The sequence below is a fragment of the Mya arenaria genome, chromosome 4, assembly GCF_026914265.1.
Source record: "Mya arenaria isolate MELC-2E11 chromosome 4, ASM2691426v1".
Lineage (NCBI taxonomy): Eukaryota > Metazoa > Mollusca > Bivalvia > Myida > Myidae > Mya > Mya arenaria.
This window is the reverse complement of record NC_069125.1, coordinates 68,755,089-68,779,500: the sequence shown is the minus strand read 5'-3', so window position 1 is coordinate 68,779,500 and position 24,412 is coordinate 68,755,089. Positions and strand designations below refer to the sequence as shown.

General features: G+C 38.5%; 4 protein-coding genes across 8 annotated transcripts in view; 2 read left to right on the top strand and 2 right to left on the bottom strand.

Annotated features, from left to right (window-relative positions):
* Positions 1-3,322: 3,322 nt before the first annotated feature.
* LOC128231035 (acetylcholine receptor subunit alpha-type acr-16-like) lies at positions 3,323-4,539 on the bottom strand. The gene is given in 2 exon segments (XM_052943457.1): positions 3,323-3,876; positions 3,879-4,539. Coding segments are annotated over 2 exon segments (1,215 nt in total).
* A 1,716-nt stretch (positions 4,540-6,255) lies between these two features.
* LOC128232375 (uncharacterized) lies at positions 6,256-9,566 on the top strand. The gene is made up of 2 exons (XM_052945890.1): positions 6,256-6,420; positions 6,783-9,566. The coding sequence occupies exon 2, from the start codon at positions 6,787-6,789 to the stop codon at positions 7,957-7,959; it is 1,173 nt and encodes a 390-aa protein (XP_052801850.1). The 5' UTR covers positions 6,256-6,420; positions 6,783-6,786; the 3' UTR covers positions 7,960-9,566.
* Positions 9,567-11,937: 2,371 nt separating this feature from the next.
* LOC128232809 (uncharacterized) lies at positions 11,938-21,634 on the top strand. Its single transcript, XM_052946551.1, has 18 exons — positions 11,938-12,055; positions 12,275-12,305; positions 13,136-13,231; positions 13,445-13,494; positions 13,620-13,701; positions 13,920-14,037; positions 14,288-14,463; positions 14,634-14,849; positions 14,993-15,625; positions 15,766-15,861; positions 15,982-16,191; positions 16,653-16,826; positions 17,966-18,159; positions 18,363-18,531; positions 20,393-20,599; positions 20,721-20,846; positions 21,050-21,348; positions 21,542-21,634. The coding sequence occupies exons 1-18, from the start codon at positions 12,005-12,007 to the stop codon at positions 21,632-21,634; spliced, it is 3,021 nt and encodes a 1,006-aa protein (XP_052802511.1). The 5' UTR covers positions 11,938-12,004.
* The window catches only part of LOC128232810 (putative transporter SVOPL), a 25,485-nt gene continuing 22,520 nt past the window's right edge, over positions 21,448-24,412 (bottom strand). For all 5 annotated transcript variants that reach the window (XM_052946552.1, XM_052946556.1, XM_052946554.1 and 2 more), the window contains 3 exons: positions 22,339-22,428; positions 22,051-22,164; positions 21,448-21,766 (listed from right to left, as the gene is read on the bottom strand). In XM_052946552.1, coding sequence (XP_052802512.1) covers positions 21,752-21,766; positions 22,051-22,164; positions 22,339-22,428 — 219 coding nt within the window. In that variant the 3' untranslated portion in view covers positions 21,448-21,751. The remainder of the gene's footprint in view (positions 21,767-22,050; positions 22,165-22,338; positions 22,429-24,412) is intronic.

The following is a 24,412-nucleotide window of genomic DNA, read 5'->3' as shown; positions in this document are numbered from 1 at the left end:
AAATGCATTAACAATTGCTTGGAAATAGAAAAAATAATTAGGCCGCCAGGCCGCTAGGCCGCCAACTTCACGCCGCTAGGCCGCTAGGCCGCCAGGCCGCTAACTTCACGCCGCTAGGCCGCTAGGCCGCTAGGCCGCTAACTTCACGCCGCTAGGCCGCTAGGCCGCTAGGCCGCTAACTTCACGTACATGTAATACTTATATAATTATAAATATGAACTACTTACATTCAGTCAACGATGTCACATTAATAGGAAATGAACATTATTAATTTGTTAAGAAAGTATAAAAACGTATAACTTTTGCACACTAATCTACGCAATGGAATGTTCTTTAATTGATTCTTATTTTGCAAATAAAGTAGCAGGTGTTACATTGTAGTAATCAGTATTTTTCTTCAATATAACAAAATCAAGATACAAATGACCTATATTAAAATATTGTGAGCTAGTTATATCACAATGTATAAAATCAATGATATAGAATTACTTAGAACGAGATTTGCTTACTCAATTAAGTGATCTATCAAAATGTCATTATTAAATGCAAGTATTTTATTTGTTATTCCAATGTGGAGAATTTGCATTACAAGTCAATAACTATCCATTCTCGGGAATGTGATTTTTAAGCATTTCTTGATGATTTAATTTGACCAAACTACCATGAAAGCGAAATGTAGGTCCAATGTTCTACACGTGTATCCATACTACTATAAGGGCATAATAAGGGTGTTTTTGTTTTTGAAGCCATTGACACTGGTGATTTCCTCTGGGTTAAAGAAAAATCATATTTATATGCAATTGATAAATAATTTGAGTCGTGATGTACATTATCGCGAATATCAACTAAATAGCTAGATAATTATCGCGAAAGTAAGTGGTAAACACGAAACATTTCGCGAACGCTATCAGGTTATATCTTACGGTAGTTATATGCCACCATAGAAAGTACTTATATAATTATAGATATGAATAACATAAATTCAATTAATTGCACACAAACCAACGATATAAAACGTTTATATGAATAAATATAATTTAAGTAAAGAAATAAGAACGTAAAACTTCCGCACGATTTTTAAGCAATGGAATTGTTGACATTGAGAACAAATTAAGAAGGCATTCTTGTCTTGTGCATTTTGAGAAATATCAAGTGTTACAATGCAGTAACCAGTAATTTTCTTCAACATTCTTTAAACAGTGTGCGCTAGTTATATTACCATGTATGAAATCAATAATTCTCAGAACTTAACAAGTCATTTCACAATAAGTAACTGATGCAATTATTTCATTAGTTATCCTCTTGTGATGCATTCAAATTGCAAGTCAGAACATAAACCAATAAATGTGATTTTGTTTACTTTTTTTAATAAATGTATTTGAACAAACTATCATACATATATGAACCGTATCACGAATACGAAAGTCACGTGTCCAGTTATAGTACCGGTACGGCTTGTTTTTGTCTTTGAAACCATTGACATTGGTGATTTCATCTGGGGTTATGCACCAGTCAATTGTAACCATGGCCCCACAGGTCCGGGGAATGGCGGGGACTTTGACTTTCGGTCCAACCAAACCCGGGTGAAATCCACGTCCTGCGGGAACGAACTGCTGGTAAAATCCCCGCTAAATGCCCCCGCACCCCAGGGACCCTAGGTAAGGCCATTACTCCGATATTTTTGGCGCGAAGACAAAACCACCGTATTCACCCGACACCGCGGAGCCACCTGAAAGGTTAAAACACGGCCTATTTCCCTGGCTATCCCACTTTTCCCCGGATCTGGGGGCCCGTGGTTACAATTGGTGCATTAACGCATGCTTTAGTCATATTCATATAAAATTGATTCATTAATTGATACCCGTTGTACATAATCCTTTCATTCATTTGGATTCCAACTTCATACTCGGGTGTGTGTGTGTTGTGTGTGTGTGTGTGTGTGTGTGTGTGTTCAATTGAACTCCAATAACTTCCATTAGTACTTTATTAGAAATTGTTAAATTTGACAATAAAAACTGTTTTTCATTTTCATAGTGTATTGCATAAAACAATACAATGTGTAAAGCACAAAAGAAATGATACAATCAAATGGAAAGAACAGAACATAACAGAACTTTAGGCTTAAACATTAACATGTTCGTAGCCAAAGGCTACATGCGCATTCACGGCGGCAATATAAAACATAATTGACATTTATGTTGTATGAGAAGAGAATAAATTCAAGAACAAGTATAAATAAAGCTATTCAAATATTAATCGGCAAATAACAGTATAAAGACATTTTCAAGAGCATACAATGTTAACGATGTTATATAAAAGTGGTTTCTATGTTTAATTATTTGATTGAATTTTTATGATAATTATTCTATTTTATTTTTAAAAATTATAAATAGTTTTCTTTGATTCTGAGCTCATAAATTTGTTTATTGTTGGCTAATGCCAAAAATATTATTTAAACAATTTATTCCTTAGTTCTTTGTATTTTGGGCACACTTGAAGAAAATGGTATTTCGATTCGATTAAGTTCATGTTGCAGGATTTACATACTCTTCAGTTGAGGGGGTGTTTGTATATCTCCCAGTTTCGATTTCCAATTGGTGTGATGATGTTTTTTTGCATATTAAAATATTTTAAATGTTTTTCTTTTCTTCAGTTATAGTGTCAAGGTGAATTTCTTTTTCAAATGTATGTTTGTTATTTGTATACAGTGTAACTGGTTAATTTTGAGGTGTTGTTAACTTCAGAGTACCATTTTTGGTAATGATTATAAAAAAAAATAAAATTGCGGATCAACTCAATACGATAGTTATCAATTTCTTCCTCCAGCCATACGTAACTGAAACCATGTTCATTTAGGATGAGTTTTACTTGTGAGACCCAATTTCTATTTTTATACGTTTTATTGTTGATGTCATCGTTTTTAAGTGTATTGCACACTTTTTAACTATTGAATATTCTTTTTTAAAGATAAAACTTTTTTTAGTATTTTATCATGTTATATTTTCAATATACAGATAATGGGGCTCTGCCCAGTTCCCCGTAAAGGGCTATTAGATGAGTATTCCTTTACACGTAACATGCTTCGTAGAAATCTAGTGTGTATTTATTCGACATCAACATTTTCAAGCACTATACTTTCTTGTAGTTTTGAGAATAATTCCCAGAAGGAACCGTTTGATATCTTGAAATAATACCAGGCAGGTCAGAGTTTATATTTTCTGTAAGATGATTTATAAAAAAACATTGCTAATAATGAATACTATTATATATTTTTTTCGACATTTAAAGTGGTTCGTGAATTTTTCGTAGCATGGTTATCGAGTTATAACATTACTTTGACAACTAAAATAACGAGCAGAATTGCGTGCCAGCTAATAGCGACAAAGAATGACAACCGATCAATCGCACCGGAAACCATTTGCCATGTACATAGTTCCTCTTCATTATCTTGTTTGTTTATTGGTCGTTGATCGTGGTGATCTCCGTTTGTTTCATTGTGTGAAATTGTTTTTATTTTTGGAAAGAACTGTAAAGATTTAACTTCGGTATAAGAAAATTTGACGCACAACAATCTCGTGAAATACCGAGGAAGTTTGCCGACCGGGTTTTCAGCACTTTTGTAGAAAACATGCAGTGCCACTATAGTGATAACGATTGTTAACCCGCTCCCGATCAGTTGCAAACCAAGGTATACTCCAAACATCGATATTTCATCGGACGATTCGGGTAGGGAGCCATTTACAATCGTCATGAAAACAGCCAGTGTCAAAAACAACGAAATTGAATAGGTAACCCTCTCCCCTCCGCTCACTGGTAATATGAAACTGAAGCAATTTAGAAAGGCTATGCGCAGTATCGGCACAATGACATTCACTCAACGTGGTCCCAGTGATCTTCACCGTAAGGCTTTGTCCAGTGGCGAACAGTTCCGTCCAGTAACGTCCATTCTCCGTTTGGACGATAAAACGCAAGACCGATAGTTTTTGTCTTGTTCACAAGTAACAACGTCGAGCTAGGGTTTGTCCATGACAGAAAGTCGAATGTACAGTTCTGTCTATCGAACGGAAATTTTGCGATGGAAATTCGACAGGCTACCGTGTACGTGCTGTACGGCCACATAACGACGTTACCGTCATTGTCAATGATAGCGTTGCCCTCCTTGTCCATGAAATCTGACGGTTTGTCATACGTGTTATCCAGCGTAATGTCTGGCCTCCAGATGTCACCTACTTTCACGTTAATTCCAGTCACGTTGGAATACTTTTCCGGTGGCCATTGTAGAAACCTGTCCTTCCAATTTAGTTCCAGAAACGCCGTGACAGTTATTGTTCCGTGTTTTTCGTTGATCTCATCAACTGACATCAAGAACATTTCTATTCCAATCGTTATGGGTTGTCGAACGTCATCACGCGGCATCACGTTCGCATTGTATTTTTCGAAAAGATGTTTGTGTAGATCTGTTTCTGTAAAATTACTTGTTGCATTATTGAAGAGTATGCAAACAAAACTGAAAACAATTATTTCATACGACATACCCATTTTTGATTTCTTGAACAATTTCAAATTGTTAATCCATTAGTATGTTGACTTGGTGAAGCTTGGTGAAACGATCAGATTAAATACGTCATTTGTTTTCATTTTCCCTCCTTAGAGTCATCCAATCCTGCATAATTCAGGCACTCCCTAGTTAATCTACGTCCTAGTGTCATACATTATTGATGTCGGCATCAAATCCTCTAGTTTCTCCATAGTCGAATAGCATTATGAAACAAAAATATTCAATCATCTGTCCTGACGGGTTCAGACAACATAGCCCTGGGATTTATTCATTTACCCTTTAAAGAATTTAATAGCCTTCGCCGTATTCAGTATAAATGATCTGGCGATTATTGACTCATGCAAACAAGTTCGAGAATATTCATTACTAAACATTTACAGACATCTTATTACGTGAACGCTTGAGAATTATTTCAATATCCATTTTTTTGTTTTATCTTCTTTCTAGTTCAGTTGCTGGTGTTGAAACACACACACACACACACTTTTAGGTTCTTGATATACGAATATAATGTCGTGCTTGCACGCAATTGGACATAGTACTTTCTTAAATGAATTTCGTGCTGGCACGACATAAGACATTCGAAAATTGAAAGTCAGTTAGACAGTTTGGGATGTCCTATTTCATGCCAACACGACATTCACCTTTGAATGACCAATGTCGTGCCAGCACAGCATTAATTCTTTGGTAAGTCCAATGTCCAATGTCCTGCTAGCAAGACATACATTTTTGAATGTCCAATTTCGTGCCAACACGACAACTGTTTTTGAAGGACCAATGACCAATCCTGGCATGACGTTCATTTTAAATGTTCAATAATAAATGCCGTATGTTCAGCTAACTTTGCCGCTCAGCTCATTGTTTTTATTTTCTTTCGTTGTTTATGTTAATAAAGTGAACTACGGTTATTAATAATTCAATTCCTGACATAGAATAAGCTGATACTGTAATTCATACATTATTTTTTTCTTTTATTATTTTCAGTGTTTTTATGTTCACTGCAGTGAAAATATCAATATCGGTTTTGATATTTCCACTGCTCTTTAAAAGTTTGGTTCCCGTATCGCTGCATAAAGTAGAGTAGCGACCACACTGCCGGGATAAAAAAAACCTTTTAACTTTACGACTTTTTTTTCTTAATTTTAGTATATGAAAAAGAAATCTTGTTGAATTTCGGTATAATATCAGAATATATTCCACTCGTGATCATTTTTTATATAAATTGCGCCACGCGTGAAAAAAACTGCTTTCTGTGTTTAAGGGCTGAAACATATTTCGTTTTTTACACAGAAATTCAATTAATATCTTCGATATCATCTCAGTTTGTTTAACATAGATTGAGCTCTTTAACATCAATTAAGCTTTTCATTTTGTTTTCAAAATATAAAACCATTTATCTTACAATAGAATTATTTCATTTATTTTTGTTCTTCTGTATTGTTATATTAACGCAAATATTTGCTTCTAAGTGTTAATGTACTGGGAGTTTATAAAATTATAAACATCTTCAGACGGACAGTAACATTGCATACAAAGCTTTCCCTTATAGTAAAATAAGACCAGTAACTGATATCTGGCTGCCCTAGTCTATGTTTAGGTTTAAAGTATATCAAATAACAATGGCAAACAATTCCTTTCGTCAAATGGTAAGTTTCTTTTGTCTTTCACCACTCTGTGGAGGCATCGAGTGACGAAAACAAAAGGCCGTCTTGGTTAATGTGTTCACAGTTTTCAATGTCAGAATGCTCTTTTTTATTCGACACATTTAATATGATGAAAAAATCTGTTCTGTTCTGTTCTGTTCTGTTTAGTGTTTGCTGGGACCATTAAGAGGATGTAACATAATGTGAAAACACGTTTTAGTAAGTTCTTGTGTATCTGTTTTACTTGGTATCAGATAAATACGCAATCATTTTAGCTCAAATTACAAAAAAAAAATATATATTACCGAATAATGCTAGGTAAATACAATAGAAGCATACTGAACCATTATTTTTTTAGCAGATTGGAAATATACTATTCGTCATTTTTTTCCAGGAGTCTTATTTGTGCACATATACCGTACATTAAAATGACAAAGTAAAGAAGTGTTGTCTAAAATTGTTCTTGCCTAAATGGGTCAAATCATCTTATACGTTGTTGTCATATCAGTTTATATGTATACGTATATTTTCTTTCGTATTTAACTTATAGTTCACATACTCCTCTGATCGTTGTTTCACAGTGGTATGGGCGAACTTGTGAGGCGACTGGACTATGAGCGGCGGTCCCGGCAGCGCTCTCTTCTGGCGGCCGGCTCAAGCGGTCAGCGCATCAGCAAGGAATACTCGAGCACCGTCCGATATGCGAACGAGATGGAGGAGAGGAGGCGCCTGCTTTACGTACAAGACATGGAGAAACACAAACGCCTTGTCATCGACAGGTACAACTATGAAAGGAAGGTGATGACCAAATTTAAAAATGAACTTGATTCGAAGACGCAAAATTTCAATGAAGAAAAGTACCAGCAACTACGACGCGTGAAGTCTGCAAACGGTCGTATACAGAACTCATATCAAAATACGGACATTGGTAAGGTAATTGAACTGGTGCCAAGACATTACTACCGAACAAAATCCGCTGTTGGTGTAAAGTTTTTGTGTAACTCCGACGAAAGTGGAACTGATGATGACGACAGTGACGTTTTCAAGGAAAGAGATACAGACAGTCAGACAGACATAAGTGCAGACAGGTACATAAACGGACACACGTCTGGTGGACAGAAAGAAGAAAAATCGCCCAGTGAATTGACTCAATGGTCTTCTATGTGGAAGAAAAGGCATACGAAATCTGCACTCCGACGACGAATGTCGTATTCCAATTTCATATCCGAGGTGGAAAACCCCGTTAACATTGATATTGCAAGTAGGAGACAGTCTGCTCCACCAAAAGTTATAACAGCATTTATTCCACCAGATTTATCAACTATCAAGAAGAGGTTGTCTATCTCAAGACCGCAATCGTCTGCCAGTGGTATGCAACAAAGACGCACCTCTCAGCCGAACTTAAAATACAAGCGTCCGTCAACAGCGGACTTAAGACGCATGTCCGCACCAGCACTACGAGCAAAAAGCGCATCCCAAGCGGCACTTGGTTCCAGACGCGGGTCTGTCTCCAGCGTCGCCTCGTCATCCTCCCTTAACGGGAGTGTCAATGGAGGAGATGAGAAGGAGAATACATCAAGGTCGTACAGACTCTTGCGGGAGGCGTTCAAAAAGATGAAGATCGAGCAGCCCGACTACAAGAAGGAGTGGCTGGATCGCATGAAGGAGGACCATCTCAGCAAGACGGAACACCTGCACGAGAGAACCCTGGAGAAGTTCTGTAAACTTTTTGACGGGGGATTCTTCACATCTTTCTAAAAATACTCGTAAACAACTCATGTATGTGTCTCAAAGTGTTTACATGTTTGTAAAGCCTTTTTAATAGATAACATACGAACGAGATTGTATAAAGGAGAAGACATTATTTAAAAAAAAATGACACTCACCTTGAAGTTTATGTCACAATGTGGAATGAGTCGTTTCAACATTGTGGGAGATCTACAATGTTAGGATGCATGTAGCTCGGCATTGTTTATTGAAAAGGGTACAGTTGATATATTATGCACGTTTTGTTTGAATTCGGTATAAGTAATAGTTACAAAAAGCATGTCAATTAGATTGATACAATTTCCTTTGAATAATGGAAAACACACCGTTTACTTATCTGGATTAGAGTTTTGGGACATAATGCTTTTATTGATTTTTTACCATGTCCAAAAGGTAAAGAAATTTAAGGGTCATAGTTAAAAAATTTTTTTTACAATTAACAGTGTGTTTGTGTAAATGCTGAAAGTACTACTACGGGCATGGAGCAATGGTCAATGCTATGAACATGGATGCATCAAAATGTTGCCAACTTGCCTTACCGCTATATACATGACATATCGTTTGTGATTGTGTTCAAGGTCCTTGTTACATGTATAGCTCTTTCTTCCACTAAAGAACAGTAAAATTGTCTTTTGTTTGAGCAACATGTCTACACAGAAATCTATTGAAGTGACTACATTTGTATCCACAAGAGGATCCTTGATAACTTGCTCATAATAAATAAACCGGAGCGTATGTGCCATGCTTATGAATGGTCTGGTTCTTCATACATTCTTGCAAAATAAAATATAATTATAATTTATGCTTGGTTCAACGAAGATTAGTACTAAATTCCATGCAAAAATGTTGTCCTTAAGTATATAATATATATTTTATATAAAAATGTATTCCATTTGTTCAATGTCAATAAGGTCTTGTCTTCTATTGTTGTTAGTTATGAACAGAGCTTCTTCTCCTTTCAAAGGACGTTATATTACCATTACATTTTGAATACTGTTAAAGAACTGAAGGGACATATTTTAGTGTCCAAGCTATGTGGCGGGCACCTGTGTAAATTACGATGTAAGTATAGAACTACAAATCATCTTTTACCCATAGAAAATGGGAAACATTTAAATATCGTACGAAACATTAGAACTTGTTCTCTTTGTGATAAAAATGTCATTGGTCGTGAATACCACTATCTGAAAGAATGTACTAATGTTCATGATATAAGAACTAGTTTGAACCGCAGCATTCTTATAACCATCCAAATGTGTTACAACTTGAATTACTTATGCAATGTAAGACAAAAATATCTAATAAAACCTCCTTTATTTGTAAGATAATTATTTCTAAATTCCATTAATTTCATTGTTTTGTTAACTCATTCTCCATATTCATTAATAGGCATTAGGCCAACTTCTGTAGTTTTATTATAACGATAAGATATAATCTGTTACTTCTCACATAGCCTGATATTATTGTATTTTGTTTGAGTATAATTTTCAATTTGATCTCAACTTAAGTGTTATACACATCATTTTCAGTGTGTCCTATAAAATGTACTGATATCTGTTTTACTGTTTTGTTTAATCTGTTTTAAACGTGTTGCTATGTCATCATCTCATGCATATTTTATACCAAAGACGATAATAAACTTGAAACTCAATTTATATTCGCGATCCGAACATATCCGAAGATGTTGCGTTCATCCGAAAATATTCGCAATTGCCGAAAGGACCATTGAAGGAATGGAAGTTGAAAGTGTAAATATTTGAATGTCAACGATGCGTCATTTGAGATCACCAGAGGAGGAGGTGCGGCGTTGAAGGCCAGGTAACCACAGGAAGCAAACAACAATCCATGGCGACATTTTTGCCCTTACTCACTTCCTGATGATGTCAAAAAACAGGGAAAAGAGTCAGCCATTACTCACTCGATTTTATTGTAACTATAGAGAAAGAATTGATTGATATAATTTAGTTTGTTTATAATTTTCAGCATGTATGTCAAACACCAGAATGCAGCTTTACATGTTATACAATTATAAACATGATATATTGGAATGGATAAAAAAAACGAAAGCAGAGGTTATAAGACTTTCTCCTATCGATTTGTTTACATGAATATCATATTATTGAATTATAGCCATTACTATAACTTGTGTGGTCGAGTGGAATACATTTGGGACTCTCACCCAGGGGGTTGTTGGTTCAAGCACCAGCACTCTCTGCTGGTGCTTGAGGGAGTGGTGCGAGTGGAATAAGTTTGGGACTCTCGTCCATGAGGTTGTTGGTTCAAGCACCAGCAGGGAGGGAGTGGTGCGAGTGGAATAGGCGTGGGACCATGAGGTTGTTGGTTCAAGCACCAGCAGAGAGGGAGTGGTGCGAGTGGAATAGGCGTGGGACCATGAGGTTGTTGGTTCAAGCACCAGCAGAGAGGGAGTGGTGCGAGTGGAATAGGCGTGGGACCATGAGGTTGTTGGTTCAAGCACCAGCAGGGAGGGAGTGGTGCGAGTGGAATAGCTGTAGGACTCTCGCCCATGAGGTTGTTGGTTCAAGCACCAGCAGAGAGGGAGTGGTTCGAGTGGAATAGGCGTGGGACTCTCTCCCATGAGGTTGTTGGTTCAAGCACCAGCAGAGAGGGAGTGGTGCGAGTGGAATAGGCGTGGGACTCTCGTCCATGAGGTTGTTGGTTCAGGCCCCAGCAGGGAGGGAGTGATGCGATTGGAATAGGCGTGGGACTCTCACCCATGAGGTTGTTGGTTCAAGCCCCACCAGGAAGGGAGTGGTGCGAGTGGAATAGGCGTGGGACTCTCACCCATGAGGCTTTTGGTTTAAGCCCCAACAGGGAGGGAGTGGTGCGAGCGGAATAGGCGTGGGACTCTCGTCCATGAGGTTGTTGGTTTAAGCACCAGCAGGGAGGGAGTGGTGCGAGTGGAATAGGCGTGGGACTCTCGCCCATGAGGTTGTTGGTTCAAGCACCAGCAGGAACGGAGTGGTGCGAGTGGAATAGACGTGGGACTATCGCCCATGAGGTTGTTGGTTTAAGCACCAGCAGGGAGGGAGTGGTGCGAGTGGAATAGGCGTGGGACTCTCACCCATGAGGTTGTTGGTTCAAGCCCAACCAGGGTGGGAGTGGTTCGAGTGGAATGGGCGTGGGACTCAGGGTGAGAGTGGTCAGGTGTATAGGGGTCAGACTCTCATCCAAGAGGTCGTGTCTTTGATCTTCACCAGGAAATACTCACGGCCTCTCAGACCGAACTGTAGTACTTGTTTCTACCCAGGAAACGGAGTCGAGGGTGAATCATATCAGCTTTCATCTGTCTTCCAAATCATGCTAAATCAAATTAGTATGAACAAAATGTTTGCACGTTTTGAATGTGAACTTTGTTCTTGTTATTTCATGACGCCGTTCATTCAAATCAAAAGTACGTACCTCTTCTAATCATTGAACGTCTTTTCATTCGTATCAACATTTATTTGTTCGCACTTTTGAAAAGTTATCATTTCGCTGTATCATTGTGTCTATCGTTCTAAGCGTTACGTCATCGCCATAGTATGGTCGCAGGCTTGGCGTGTTCAAGATTAGTTGGGCTGTGGCGGATATCTGAATGTTTTGTCAACATGAAGACAAAATGGAGGTGTAAATTTTTTAATGCGTGTCCTTTTGATCCCAAATCTCCAGATAAGTTCATAAATAAACTCAGCATTAAAAATAAATAGCTTATTAATAGAAAGGCAATGTTTGAGGAAGATAATATTGTAATTTATCGTTGGTCCCATGTCAGATGAACTCCTTAGAGGTATTTGGAGGAGGTCATGTTCATGAACAAAATCGCCTTCGTCAATGAATTTCATGCCAGTAGATTTTCGTAAATTACACCCATGACGTACGAGAAACAGATTGGCACGCGGAGAAAAAACATCATGGATATATAAACGTTTTTTTTCTAGTGTTCACTCGTGATTATAAATACGGAATTCTGGAAATCCGCATACACCTTTACTTTGACTAGCAATTTTCTTGTGCTCTTACATAATACTCAGACAAAATGTTGATATTTCAGGCATCTGTTTTCTCAATTTCAATTTTATTACTCACGGTAAGTTCGCTCGATCACATTTCTCAATCAATGATTATTTGTAATTAAACAAGTACATCTCAAAAACATCTTCAGTTTAACCGTTGAAAACACTGTTCAAACTATTTACGATTTTTCATGTCATTACAATATTCAATGGTTTTTCACTTTTCGTATATTTTATCGTATTAAAGTGAATATAGGTACCGGTTTTAAAATATAATATATCCATCTTTACAGGTATCTGTGATAACGCATGCAGCACCATCGTGTAAGTAGGGTTGCTTCAATTGTTCCTTCAATGATATGTATTATCTAGATTTTGTTTTACAAAACTGCTTCGTTTAAATCATTATTATCATTATTATTATTATTATAATTATTATTATTATTATTATTATTATTATTATTATTATTATAATACTATTATTATCATTATTATTATTATTATTATTATTATTTTTTTTTTTTTTTTTTTTTTTTTCATCATCTTTTTTATTATTACCATTATAATTATTATTTATTTTTATCATCGTACTTTATTATCATTATTATTATTATTATTATTATTATTATTATTAATATTATTATTATTATTATTACCATTAATATGATGTTTATTATTATTATCATCATCATTTTTATTATTACTATTATCATCGTTATTTTGGTTAATTTTTATTATTATTATAATCATTATTATTATTATTATTATTATTATTATTATTATTATTATTATTATTAATATTATTACTATTATCAATATTATTTTGATTTATTTTTATTATTGTACTTTATTATTATTATTATTATTATTATTATTATTATTATTATTATTATTATTATTATTTGGGTCATCTATTTGAAGAAAGTCAGGTAGCGAATGTAAAAGTTACCGTCGGTCACATGATTCCGGACTTTTCGTTCAGTAATGAAAACTGCGGCTGATTTAGGTTGTCCTACCTGGGGGGGGGGGGGGGAGGGCTTGGCGCAAGTTACTTATTATTTCCATCGGTAGTGTATGATAAAGCCTCTATGTGCGTTTTAATTCTTCCGAATCAACAATGCTTTTGATGTACAAATACCGATGTATATTTGCAGCGAACGCGAACGCGGCGAAGCTGCAGTCCATAGCCCAATACCTGGACTCGCTGCCAGACTCCACCATCTTCGACTACATCTTCCGTGTCAACAAAGGTACAACACTTACATAAACATTTCCCCAACCAAACAGCTGAAAGACACAGAGAAGAAATAACATGTCGTAATAATCGCCTTTTACAAGCTGCGTTATTGTCGTTTTGAACATTTTGAGCATTCTTATCTTGCGTGGATACTTGCATCAAGAAGTTAATGAATCAATGTTTGAACGGGCGGATGCTTGATAGCGAAAATATTGTATACTTACAGGGGCAGGACTCAATCTCTTTGAGGGCGATATCAAAGACCATGACCCAAGAGTAAGAGAAAAACTATTGTTTTGTATGAGTGATCGTACCTTTCTATTTCATAAATAGTTTTAACCAATAGTTACTTTTACTTGACGAACGGTCTTGATGAAAACTTTGACTGTTTCCAATTGCAGCACCAGGTCCGGACAGCCATCACCAACCACAACCAGCTGTGGAACACCCGGGTCGTGCCCTACATCATCGACCCTGTGTTTGGTAGGTTTTGATCCATAGGTCCGACAAGTAAACGAAGAAAACGAATGTCTTTGGAATAATTTTGCGTTTAATACATTGTAACTAACCATAGATTTTGACCTGTTGCTGTTATTCAGTTACGCATTCCTTTATTTTTGCCACTTTATTCAGGGGTTGACATATACAAATGCATGGTTTCTCTCATCAGTAGTTCCCAGCTGTATATATCGATCTTGCAGACTCTGCTGGCCGGAAGGAGATAACATCCGCCATAGACGAGTACCACCAGAAAACCTGCATCAAGTGGGTTCCCCGGACCAGCGAGAAGGACTATGTTCACTTCAAACAAATCAGCGGGTATTGTACAATTGTTCAACATATACTTACTTAATGATGTCAACGCAATTGTTCGGATAAAAATGGAACAATAAACATAGCAATTATATACATTTACGTTTACGTTTAACCTTTTAATAGCGATCAATGAAAAATGGATGAATACGTTCTGACATAAACTGTATATAATTATATGAACTGTATTATTCCATGACCAAGGCAAAGTGGACGTTAATATTCCAAACTAAAACTTGTGTTTAACCTACTAAAGGTGTTTCTCAAACATCGGTCGAACTGGAGGGATGCAGGAGATCTCCTTGACCGGGTACTGCTTGAAAAAGGGCTCAGCCGTGCACGAGATGATGCATGCGCTCGGCTTCTGGCACGAACAGAGCCGGCCGGACAGAGATGGCTGGGTCCACGTCATCACGTCAAACGTCGAGGACGGTGAGTTGAGTGGCCGAATGATTTGATACATATTCATTCCAATAACAACTAAAAGGGCATCCTTTGATCTACTCTCACAAATGCTATTGAGAAATGTGTTGAACGTCTGGTGCCGTATGCTGACAAAGTAAATGCTAAGAAAAAAACCCATGTCGTCTCTATACTTGCAGGCAAAGAGTACAACTTTGAGAAGCTGACGACGACACAAGCTGATACACTAGGGGTATCCTATGATTATGGGAGCGTCATGCACTACTCCAAATACGCCTTTAGCAAAAACGGAAACCCTACCATCATGCCTACAAATCCTCCCTCGGCGGATATAGGGCAGCGCGATGGTCTCAGTGACTCGGATGTTCTTCGCATAACGAAACTGTATGGATGCGGTAAATGTTTATTGTTCATTCTGCTGTTGCTAGATTAAACGCACCTTAATGACAATTTTATATCTTAGCATTTACGTTAATTTACTGTTCTCACATTATTTACAATATCGCAAATACTTACAAATATGTTTTCCCATTTTCAGGCATCCCTTCACCTACACAGTCACCAACGACAACAGCACCACCCCAGACAAAACCACCCCAGACAAAACCAACCCAAACAAAACCTCCTCAAACACAACCGCCCAGGACCCAACCTCCTCAAACACAATCGCCCAAGACTCAACCTCCTCAAACACAACCACCCAAGACCCAACCTCCTCAAACACAACCGCCCAAGACCCAACCTCCTCAAACACAACCGCCCAAGACCCAACCTCCTCAAACGCAACCGGCCAAGACACAACTGCCCCAAACTCAGCCGGCTCAAACACAACCTCCCCAAACGCAGCCACCACAGACAAAACCGGCCCAAACTCAACCTCCCGCGACTCAACTGCCCCAAACTCAAACTCCCGCGACACAACCGCCCCAAACACAACCACCCCAAACTCAGCCAGCCCAAACTCAACCGGCCCAGACTCAACCGGCCCAAACACTACCACCACCACAGACATTTGCACCCGTTCATCAGATGGGCTGGACGTACTGGTCCCACTGGTCCACATGTGATCTAAAATGCAGCCAGTCTCGATACAGAGTGTGTTTGAACTACGACATAACATACTGCCCTGGACCGAACGTTCAAGACAGGGACTGTGGTCCGCCGTGTAAGGGTAAGAATGCTCCGATACATGCTAATGAGTTGGATACTATCTATAAGTTATTGGAAATACATTTCCAATGTATGAAAGTATTTTATTGAAATAAAGCTAATTGTTGAAAAACTCACTGACATTGAGTTGGTATGCTGCAGCTTCCTCGCACCTTGGCTGCTGGCATTTTGAGACGGACAACATCACTGTCCCGACAGTAGAGGGAAACAGTCTTGAACTCTCCGATAATTACAAAGGTAACACTATTTCTTAGATCTTAAACTTCAAAAAAGTATATTGGCGTCAAATTTCTGTATTAAAAAAATCATACATTTAATTTATTTTATCAAAAACATGTTTATTGTGTGTGCCTGCAGATCGCGAGGACTCTGTCCGGAAGTGTGGGGATTATGCGGCAACACACGGGTATCCAGTGTTCGCCCTTTATGACGGGGGCATGTGTCTGACCGGGCCCTACCATCGCGGCTCCATGTACGGGCTGTTCGGGCTCCTGGGTGTCTCCAACAAGTGTGATAACGGGAGAGTCGGGGGGCCAAGCGCCGTTAGCCTGTACTCATTTCAAGCAGGTGAGTTAGATTTAAGTCAATCCTTCCTGTAGAGTAATTGCTAACTATGAATCGACTGAGATTCCGTCTGCTAAGAACATGTTAAAATGATAGTTTTGGGCACTGATCAATACTCAGACGTTTATCGCGATATGCAAAATGGTTTTATATTAACCATTGTTGAAGATATTGATGGTGTTGCTTGACGGAAGGGCGTCAAACCGGAGCTACCATATTAGAAACGATAAGTTAAATTGGAATTAGAGTACTAAGCTTACCAGGAGACACATCTTGGGTTGCAATTAGCGTTTGTATGGACAATGTCAAGGTCGTTATTTTTCCAACGTTTGGAAATCTGGTTTTCTTTGACTTGCGGCTTTTGTAGTAGTAGTAGTTGTTGTTGTTTTTAACTTGCATTTACTATGATTATCGGGCCAAATATAAAGTCCATCTTCCTATTGAACCGCACCTTTCCTCTGTAGACATAGACGGAGGCTGGTCCGCGTGGTCAGGATTCGGCCGCTGCACGCGAACGTGTGGCATGGGACGTCAGTATCGTTACCGCCGCTGTGACAACCCACCACCCGTCGGCAACGGAGCGCCCTGTGTCGGCAGCGAGATGGACACGGCCATATGTAACCAGGGATCCTGCATCAGTACGTATAAAATGGCGCTCAGATGATGTTTGTCTATTTTAGTATAACAAATAGGTGAAGTTGGTGGCAGAGCGGCGTCAAGTAAACGGTATGCCGGCCTTGCGGCCTTTTGTTTTTTATATATTTGAATTGAGGCAATTAGGCTGTAGGTATACCGAAAAACGAAATAATGTATCGTCAAACATGTTATAAATATAAATGCGACGGGGTTACAAAATGGGACTTTATTTAAAATACGTTTATAAGATTGCAACGTCAATGTGAACTTGTAAGTTAAATAATCGTAGATAAATCTAGGTGAGAACCGAGGTGGATAGCTAATTATATACAATTATGAAAAAAAGGAAAGGTGTTGCCTAAAAAACCCTGCCTTAATTTACCTCTTACAAATAGTCAAAACGTCCTCTGTCAATAAAGTTTCATTTAATTAACTTTCACTTGAGATATTAAATCAATGGTCATAATTTTAGTGCATATAGGTTTATAAGTTACTGTTAAAACACGATCAATATACATGACCTAATTTAAGGTATAACAGGCACTTAAGGAGTTACAGGTTAGGGTCACTCATAATATGTTTTAGATTCGATTTTTATTGCTTATGAACTGAATTGTAAAAAAGGAAAAATGACGCGTGTCAAATTTCATAACATAACAACTGGTTAACTAGAAAAGATTCGTGTCACCAGTTGCTAATAAATGCATTCCATAGCAGCACGAATCTTATCTAGTTAACCATTTAGTATGCAACTTTTTACGTGGAATTCGCATATCATAACTTGTTAACCAGTTAGTGCTAGAACACAGCAATGCATATATAGATAACTGGTTACACGAATCTTATCTAGTTAACCATTTATTATATTACTTATTAAGTTCAGTTCGCAAACCATAACCTGCTAGTGTTGTACAGCATCTTACCGAAACGTTTCGCGAATATTTACTAGATAGCTAGATAGTTATTGCGAAAATAAAATGTTTAACACGAAACAATTCACGAACGCTATCAGGCTATCTTACGGCAGCAATATGCCACCATATGTAGCTTTATTCATATAACTTATGCTGTTTTATTTTATTGTTTCCATTTAGACCATAATTACCAATTCTTGTCTGAATAACTGTATTATAATTTCCAGCGCCGATTAAGTGTGGGACGAAGCTGCACGCGGGCGGACCGGGTTCAAGCGGAGTGATCTGGGTGCGGGACTACAAGAACTTCATGGAGTGCGAGTACCAGATCGCCACCGGCGACCGCCTAGCATCCATCTCGCTATACTTCTTCTCCATAGACATCGAGTATAGCAAGGGTTGCATCTATGACGCTCTAATGGTATATGTATTTGTCAAGTCTGTCAATTTTTCTCGATAATTCGACTATGCCCTTACGGGGTTTATACTAAAATACGTTGGAATTGCTAAATTAATCAAGTTTTATTATAACATTTTACGTCATATAAAACCCATTGAACTGTTGATTGGCTCAAGCTTGGAATAGTTATCTAGTATCATAACTTACATGTATTTTCGTTTCAGTTATTTGACGGCCATAACACGCTATCGCCGCTGGTAGCGTCATTATGTGGGCGCACGTCGCAGGGAACGTTCGAGTCCTCGGGTAATCGCGTGTACATGAAGTTCGTGTCGGACGAGACGCAGACTGCCGGCGGATTCACCATCTTCTACACCATCAATAGCCGCTCTAGTACGTGACTTGAAACTTATGGGCCAAACTCATACATAAGTATTGAAGTTCAGTGCAAAATAGAGTAAAACTTTTTAACTGAAAAATAAATGAACAGTTCACTTCCAAAGCTCTTCTGGAAAGCAATTTTGCAATTAATTGAAGGTTTGTAGTATTGGTCTCAAACTAATACTTCGTGGGAGAGATAATGATAGGTATTATAAAGACATTTAAGACGAAGCTTAACATTATGTGGTACATCTAGGTACACTGATTCTACGTTAAACAAAACTTATCCTAATATGAATAATAATTTGTCCACATATAGAATCATCGAAGCATAACAATACTAGTATTAAACATTTATGATTGAATAATATCAAAGAACGACGAATAATGCTCAACCATAGAACGCTTAACGTGACTTTCCGTATGTCTTATTCCTTAGAGTCCGACAGGAATTCTATTTACCCTCGATATGCTCGCACCATTTACCCTCGGAACTCTTCTTCATTTAAAATCTAAAGAACATTATCGATCTGTTGCGCGGCTTTCATTACATTTTAATTGATGGCTTTCACAAGACGACCAAGATGGCCCTACATCGCCCTACAACTGAATGAATAATAATGATTTGTATTTGCAAAACTGTGAACAATGTCCAAATGTCATCACTATTTAAAAAGTAGGAAGATATGTCAAAAGATCACGTCAGGAATATCGAAGGAAAGTCTGGACTTTGTTTAAGAGAATGCACACATGTCTAAATATCATTGTTGTATAATCAAAAGTAGTTAAAGAAAGTATGCGGAAACGACAATGTCTTCTTAAGATTTCAAAATATCTATATGTATCATAATTTAATAGAGACAAACATTCTGACCAAATTCCAGCATCGAGATTGTCATCAAGGGTTTCTTTGATTTGACTTGTTGACTTCTTGCCACAAATGACCAAGTTTTGAACATTGATAACAAATGTGCTGACCAAGTGTCATTGATCTTGCGCCAAATGTGTGGCCATAAAGGTGTTAACAAGGTTCGTCTTTGGTTTGACCCAGTGACCTTGTTTCGGACCCAAACTGACTAATTTATTTTACATTGTCACCAAAGTTTTAAACGAACTTGTCCCATTATCAAACCTGTCTTTGATGTTATGGGCAAAAGCATTCTGACCAATTTTAAATTACTCCGGGTCAACCAATTTCCTCCGTTGTAAGATGTTCCTTTGATTTAACCAAGTGACAATACCATTTGATCAGAACAAGTTTTTATTGATTTTAGACTAAAACTGTAACCTTAAAATAATAAAAACCAATTGTAAACAATAGACGAAGGACATCCAACTAAGCGATCAGTTGCGCTGAAAATCATTTACCATCATCGGATATTAAACTCCGTTGGGGATATCATTCCGCGTCATATGATTGATTGAGTAATGAATGGCAGACAACACGATCTTCTGATGTAGGGTAAAAAGGTCTAAAACAGTCGCCATGTTGATCCAAAGTATAAGAAAGGCACACAAATTACTCTTTCCTGTGGGTATGGGATCTGTGTGCAAAGCAAACAACACCCCATCTGTGATCTATAAGCATTAAATAACCGTAGCAGAAATAGATACGACTTGTTACCATTGTGACTCAATAGCATGTTATAGGTTTTAAATATTGTTTGTGAAGGTACACATGTATTTGTTTCAGCAATGAGCGTTTTACATCATGGTTGTATAATATCTTCCTCTCTATGAGATATAATGCCTGCTGCCATATACTCGAGCCGACATAAGACGTGGATGAACCATACGCCAATGTCAAACATAGCCTTTTACTAATTAAGAATAATTTGCCAGCAGGTATACAAAGGTTTTGTTCTTTTTCAAGGGAAGGCGTGTGTAAAGCCCCCAGTCACGGCGCACGCGGTGATGACGCTGGAGGGAAACATGGTAGGGCAGCGTGCGTGGTTCACGTGCAACCCCGGCTACCACATGGTCGGCCACTCCCCCATCACGTGCGTTGACCAGCCTGGTTTTGCGCTCTGGGACAACCAGTTCCCGTTCTGTGTCAACAAATACAAGAGAAGTAAGTGCTGCCAGAATATTTATCAAAATGGAGTTATATTGTTCCTAAATATTTGAAAGAAATTTACCACTTCGCGCCTTGACTACAGTTTTAAGTCAACCAATGCACTGTTCAGGTGCGGACAATGAAGTTGAGGAGACCTCCTGCACGTTCGAGGATTCCTTGTGTGGCTTCGAGAACGATAAGAAGAATGACCTTGACTGGAAGGTCAAACTGCCTATGTTCACCGGGAACGATACGGCGACCGGCGTGAATGGTACTCACTTTGATGTCCTTCTTAAGTATATAAGAACTAGTTGACATTTAGGATGTACGATTGTGAAAACAATGTATCCTTCAATGGCTCTAAATATCCGTTAATTCCTCTATATGGTTCCGATAGCTTACTAGTAAGAGTATCAACGAGTGTTTGCCCTTGCTGCAAATAGTTTCTTAAAAATCCTTAATCGCTATTTCCAGGCAACTTTCTTCAAGCAGAGTCCTCACGTCTGCAGGCCCCTGGGGATCGTGGACGAGTGGCAACCATCGTTCTCCCCGGAAGTGACGGACACCTCCACTGTGCCCACTTCTCCTACCGCATTGACGGAAGTGAGCTCATTAGCATGACCGTCTACCAGAGGATTGAAGGCGGGGCCGAAAACGCGACAATCTCTATGGCTGAGGAAGATCGCCTGTGGCCACTGATGATGGAGAAAGGAAGCAATGATCTTCAGTGGAAGCAGGCATCCTTGCTGATTGAATCGTCACAGGAATTCCAAGTAAGTGATTCGATATTTGTGTTGTGTGTTTTTACCTTTATGGATTAATTCATTATCAGTTAGTTAATGCATTGTAAAGCATTTAAAAAGAAACTGATATCGAAAATAAAACTTTATTATAAATAATTTAACCGGTACATGTAATGAGAATCAATAAAAGGTGCAATTTGATCTCGATCCATATGGTTTACAGATCGTTTTTGAAGCTGCAGTAGGAAGCGAGCTGGGGACCAGCGTTGCCATTGACAACGTGCGCGTTTCCGGCGGCGCATGCTCAGTGAAATAGAAACACTGGCAAATGATCTACGCGTCGCGAATAATGTCATCGTGTGGACTGCAATAAGTGATGTTCTGTCGATCTGTGCAGGTTTAAAATTATGCATCCTTGAGACATTTCTCCAACTCAGGCAACCACTTGCTGTAATGGAAAGTGTAAACATTCGTATATTCATTGTGTGTAAGAAGCATTACGTGGACTTTACAGATTTTAATAACTAAGTATCCCGTTGTTCAAATTATGTATGTATAATGGAATCCATGTTTAAATAAATTTATATAAAATCAACTTCTCATATTAAACCACAATGATAATATGCTTCGTTTGAGGTCAAACTGTGCAGCGTGAAGTATACAAGAATGATGAAACATTATCTATTTATGTTGCAACATTAGTAGTATTTAAGACACGTCGACTTCACATACCGGAAGGGCCTTGCCCATTGTCTCTATTGGAAGGAGGACGGCGTTGATCGCGCAGAACGCGCAGATAGATGCGTAAACCCAGACGGCCGCCGTCAGAGACTCCTCAAGTAGAACCTTCAAACACAAATACCATCGGTCACAGTTATATATCGAAATCTAACACTATATCCCATATGTTGACTACACAACACTGTAGAATTAGAATTGATCACTCCTAAATTAGACACCAGTTTCAACACAAAGGAAATTGTCCAGTAAAAACTAAACCTGCACAAAACGTTTGGTTACCTGTGCAAGGAATGGAGTGATCATGGCTCCAACTCGAGCAAACATGGACGATGAACCTAGTCCAGATGCGCGTATAGACGTCGGATACACCTACAAAACAACGTAAAAATGTTAATGAACAAGAGGCCCAAAAGGGCCTATGCTCTACTGGCAAGGCTCTTGCGGTCATTTTCAATCCACAGCATGTACATTTGAGTAAAAGGCAACAAATATATAGTTCACTTTTTGTGTTTGGGTTAGCCGAAAACGCTGCACGTTCAACATCTGAGGACAGGAAGTGCTGTAAGCAGATTAGTTGCATGAACTATTTTAATATGTGCCAAGTAAAGGTAATCTGACGGTAAAAAATATTTGCTTTCAAAACTGTACTCATGGTCAAAATTTCATTCTTGTAGCTTTAAAAACAAGAGCTGTCACAGTATGTGACGAATGCCCCCGAATGTGACATTGCCCTATGAACAAGGTCAGTACATGAAAAGTTCATCTTGCCTTTACATGTCAAATACATATGGCAAGTCATTTTAAATTGCCTCTGAACATAAAAAATACCACCCATATTTGACATCCTACACTCTTATGACCTTATACTCAGCATTCCATTGTGAATAAACATTAAGTGTATCTTTCACCTTAGAGGTAGGGACATGGGTCTTGCATGCGACACGTCGTCTTGGTATGTTGAACACATGTGGCAAGTTATTTTAAAATCTGTCTATACAAGAAAAAGTAACAGCCCGGACAAGACAACCTATACTTTATGTGCTTATATGCAGCATAAACACCTAAGTGTGACCTTGACCTTAGAGGTAAGGACACGGGTCTTGCATGCGACACATCGTCTTGGTATGTCGAACACATGTGGCAATCATTTTAAAATCTGTCCATACAAGAGAAAGTAAAAGCCCTGACACGACAACCTATACGCTATGTCCTTATATATGCAGCATTCCATTGTGAATAACACACAGTGTGACCTTAGAGGTAAGGACACGGGTCTTGCACGCGACACGTCCTCTTGATATGTCGAACACATGTGGCAAGTTATTTTAAAATATGTCCATACAAGAGAAAGTTACAGCCCGGACACGACAACCTATACTCTATGTCCATATACCAAGCATATCATTGTGAATAAACACCTAAGTGTGACCTTGACATTAGAGGGAGGGACACGGGTCTTGCACGCGACACGTCATCTTGGTATGTCAAACACATGTGGCAAGTTATTTTAGAATATGTCCATACAAGAGAAAGTTACAGCCCGGACGCGACAACCTTTACTCCATATCCTTATATGCAGCAGTCCATTGTGAATAAACACCTAAGTGTGACCTTGACCGTAGAGGTAGGAACATGGGTCTTTCACGTGACACATCGTCTTGGTATGTGGAACACGTGGCAAGTTATTTTAAAATCTGTCCATACAAGGGAAAATTACAGCCCGGGCATGACAACCTATACTCTATGTCCTTATATGCAGCACTTCATTGTAAATAAACACTAAGTGTAACCTTGACCTTAGAGTAAGGGACACGGGTCTTGCATGCGACACATCGTCTTGGTATGTCGAACACATGTGGCAATTTATTTTAAAATATGTCCATACAAGGGAAAGTTACAGCCCGGACACGACAACCTATGCTCTATGTCCTTATATGCAGCACTCCATTGTGAATAACTAAGTATGACATTGACCTTCGAGGTAGGAACACGGGTCTTGCATGCGACACATCGTCTTGGTATGTGGGACACATGTGGCAAGTTATTTTAAAATCTGTCCATACAAGGGAAAGTTACAGCCCGGACACGACAACCTATACTCTATGTCCTTATATGCAGCACTCTATTGTGAATAAACACTAAGTGTGACCTTGACCTTAGAGTAAGGGACACGGGTCTTGCATGCGACACATCGTCTTGGTATGTGGGATACATGTGGCAAGTTATTTTGAAATATGTCCATACAAGGGAAAGTTACAGCCCTGACACGACAACCTATGCTCTATGTCCTTATATGCAGCACTCCATTGTAAATAAACAATAAGTGTGACCTTGACCTTAGAGTAAGGGACAC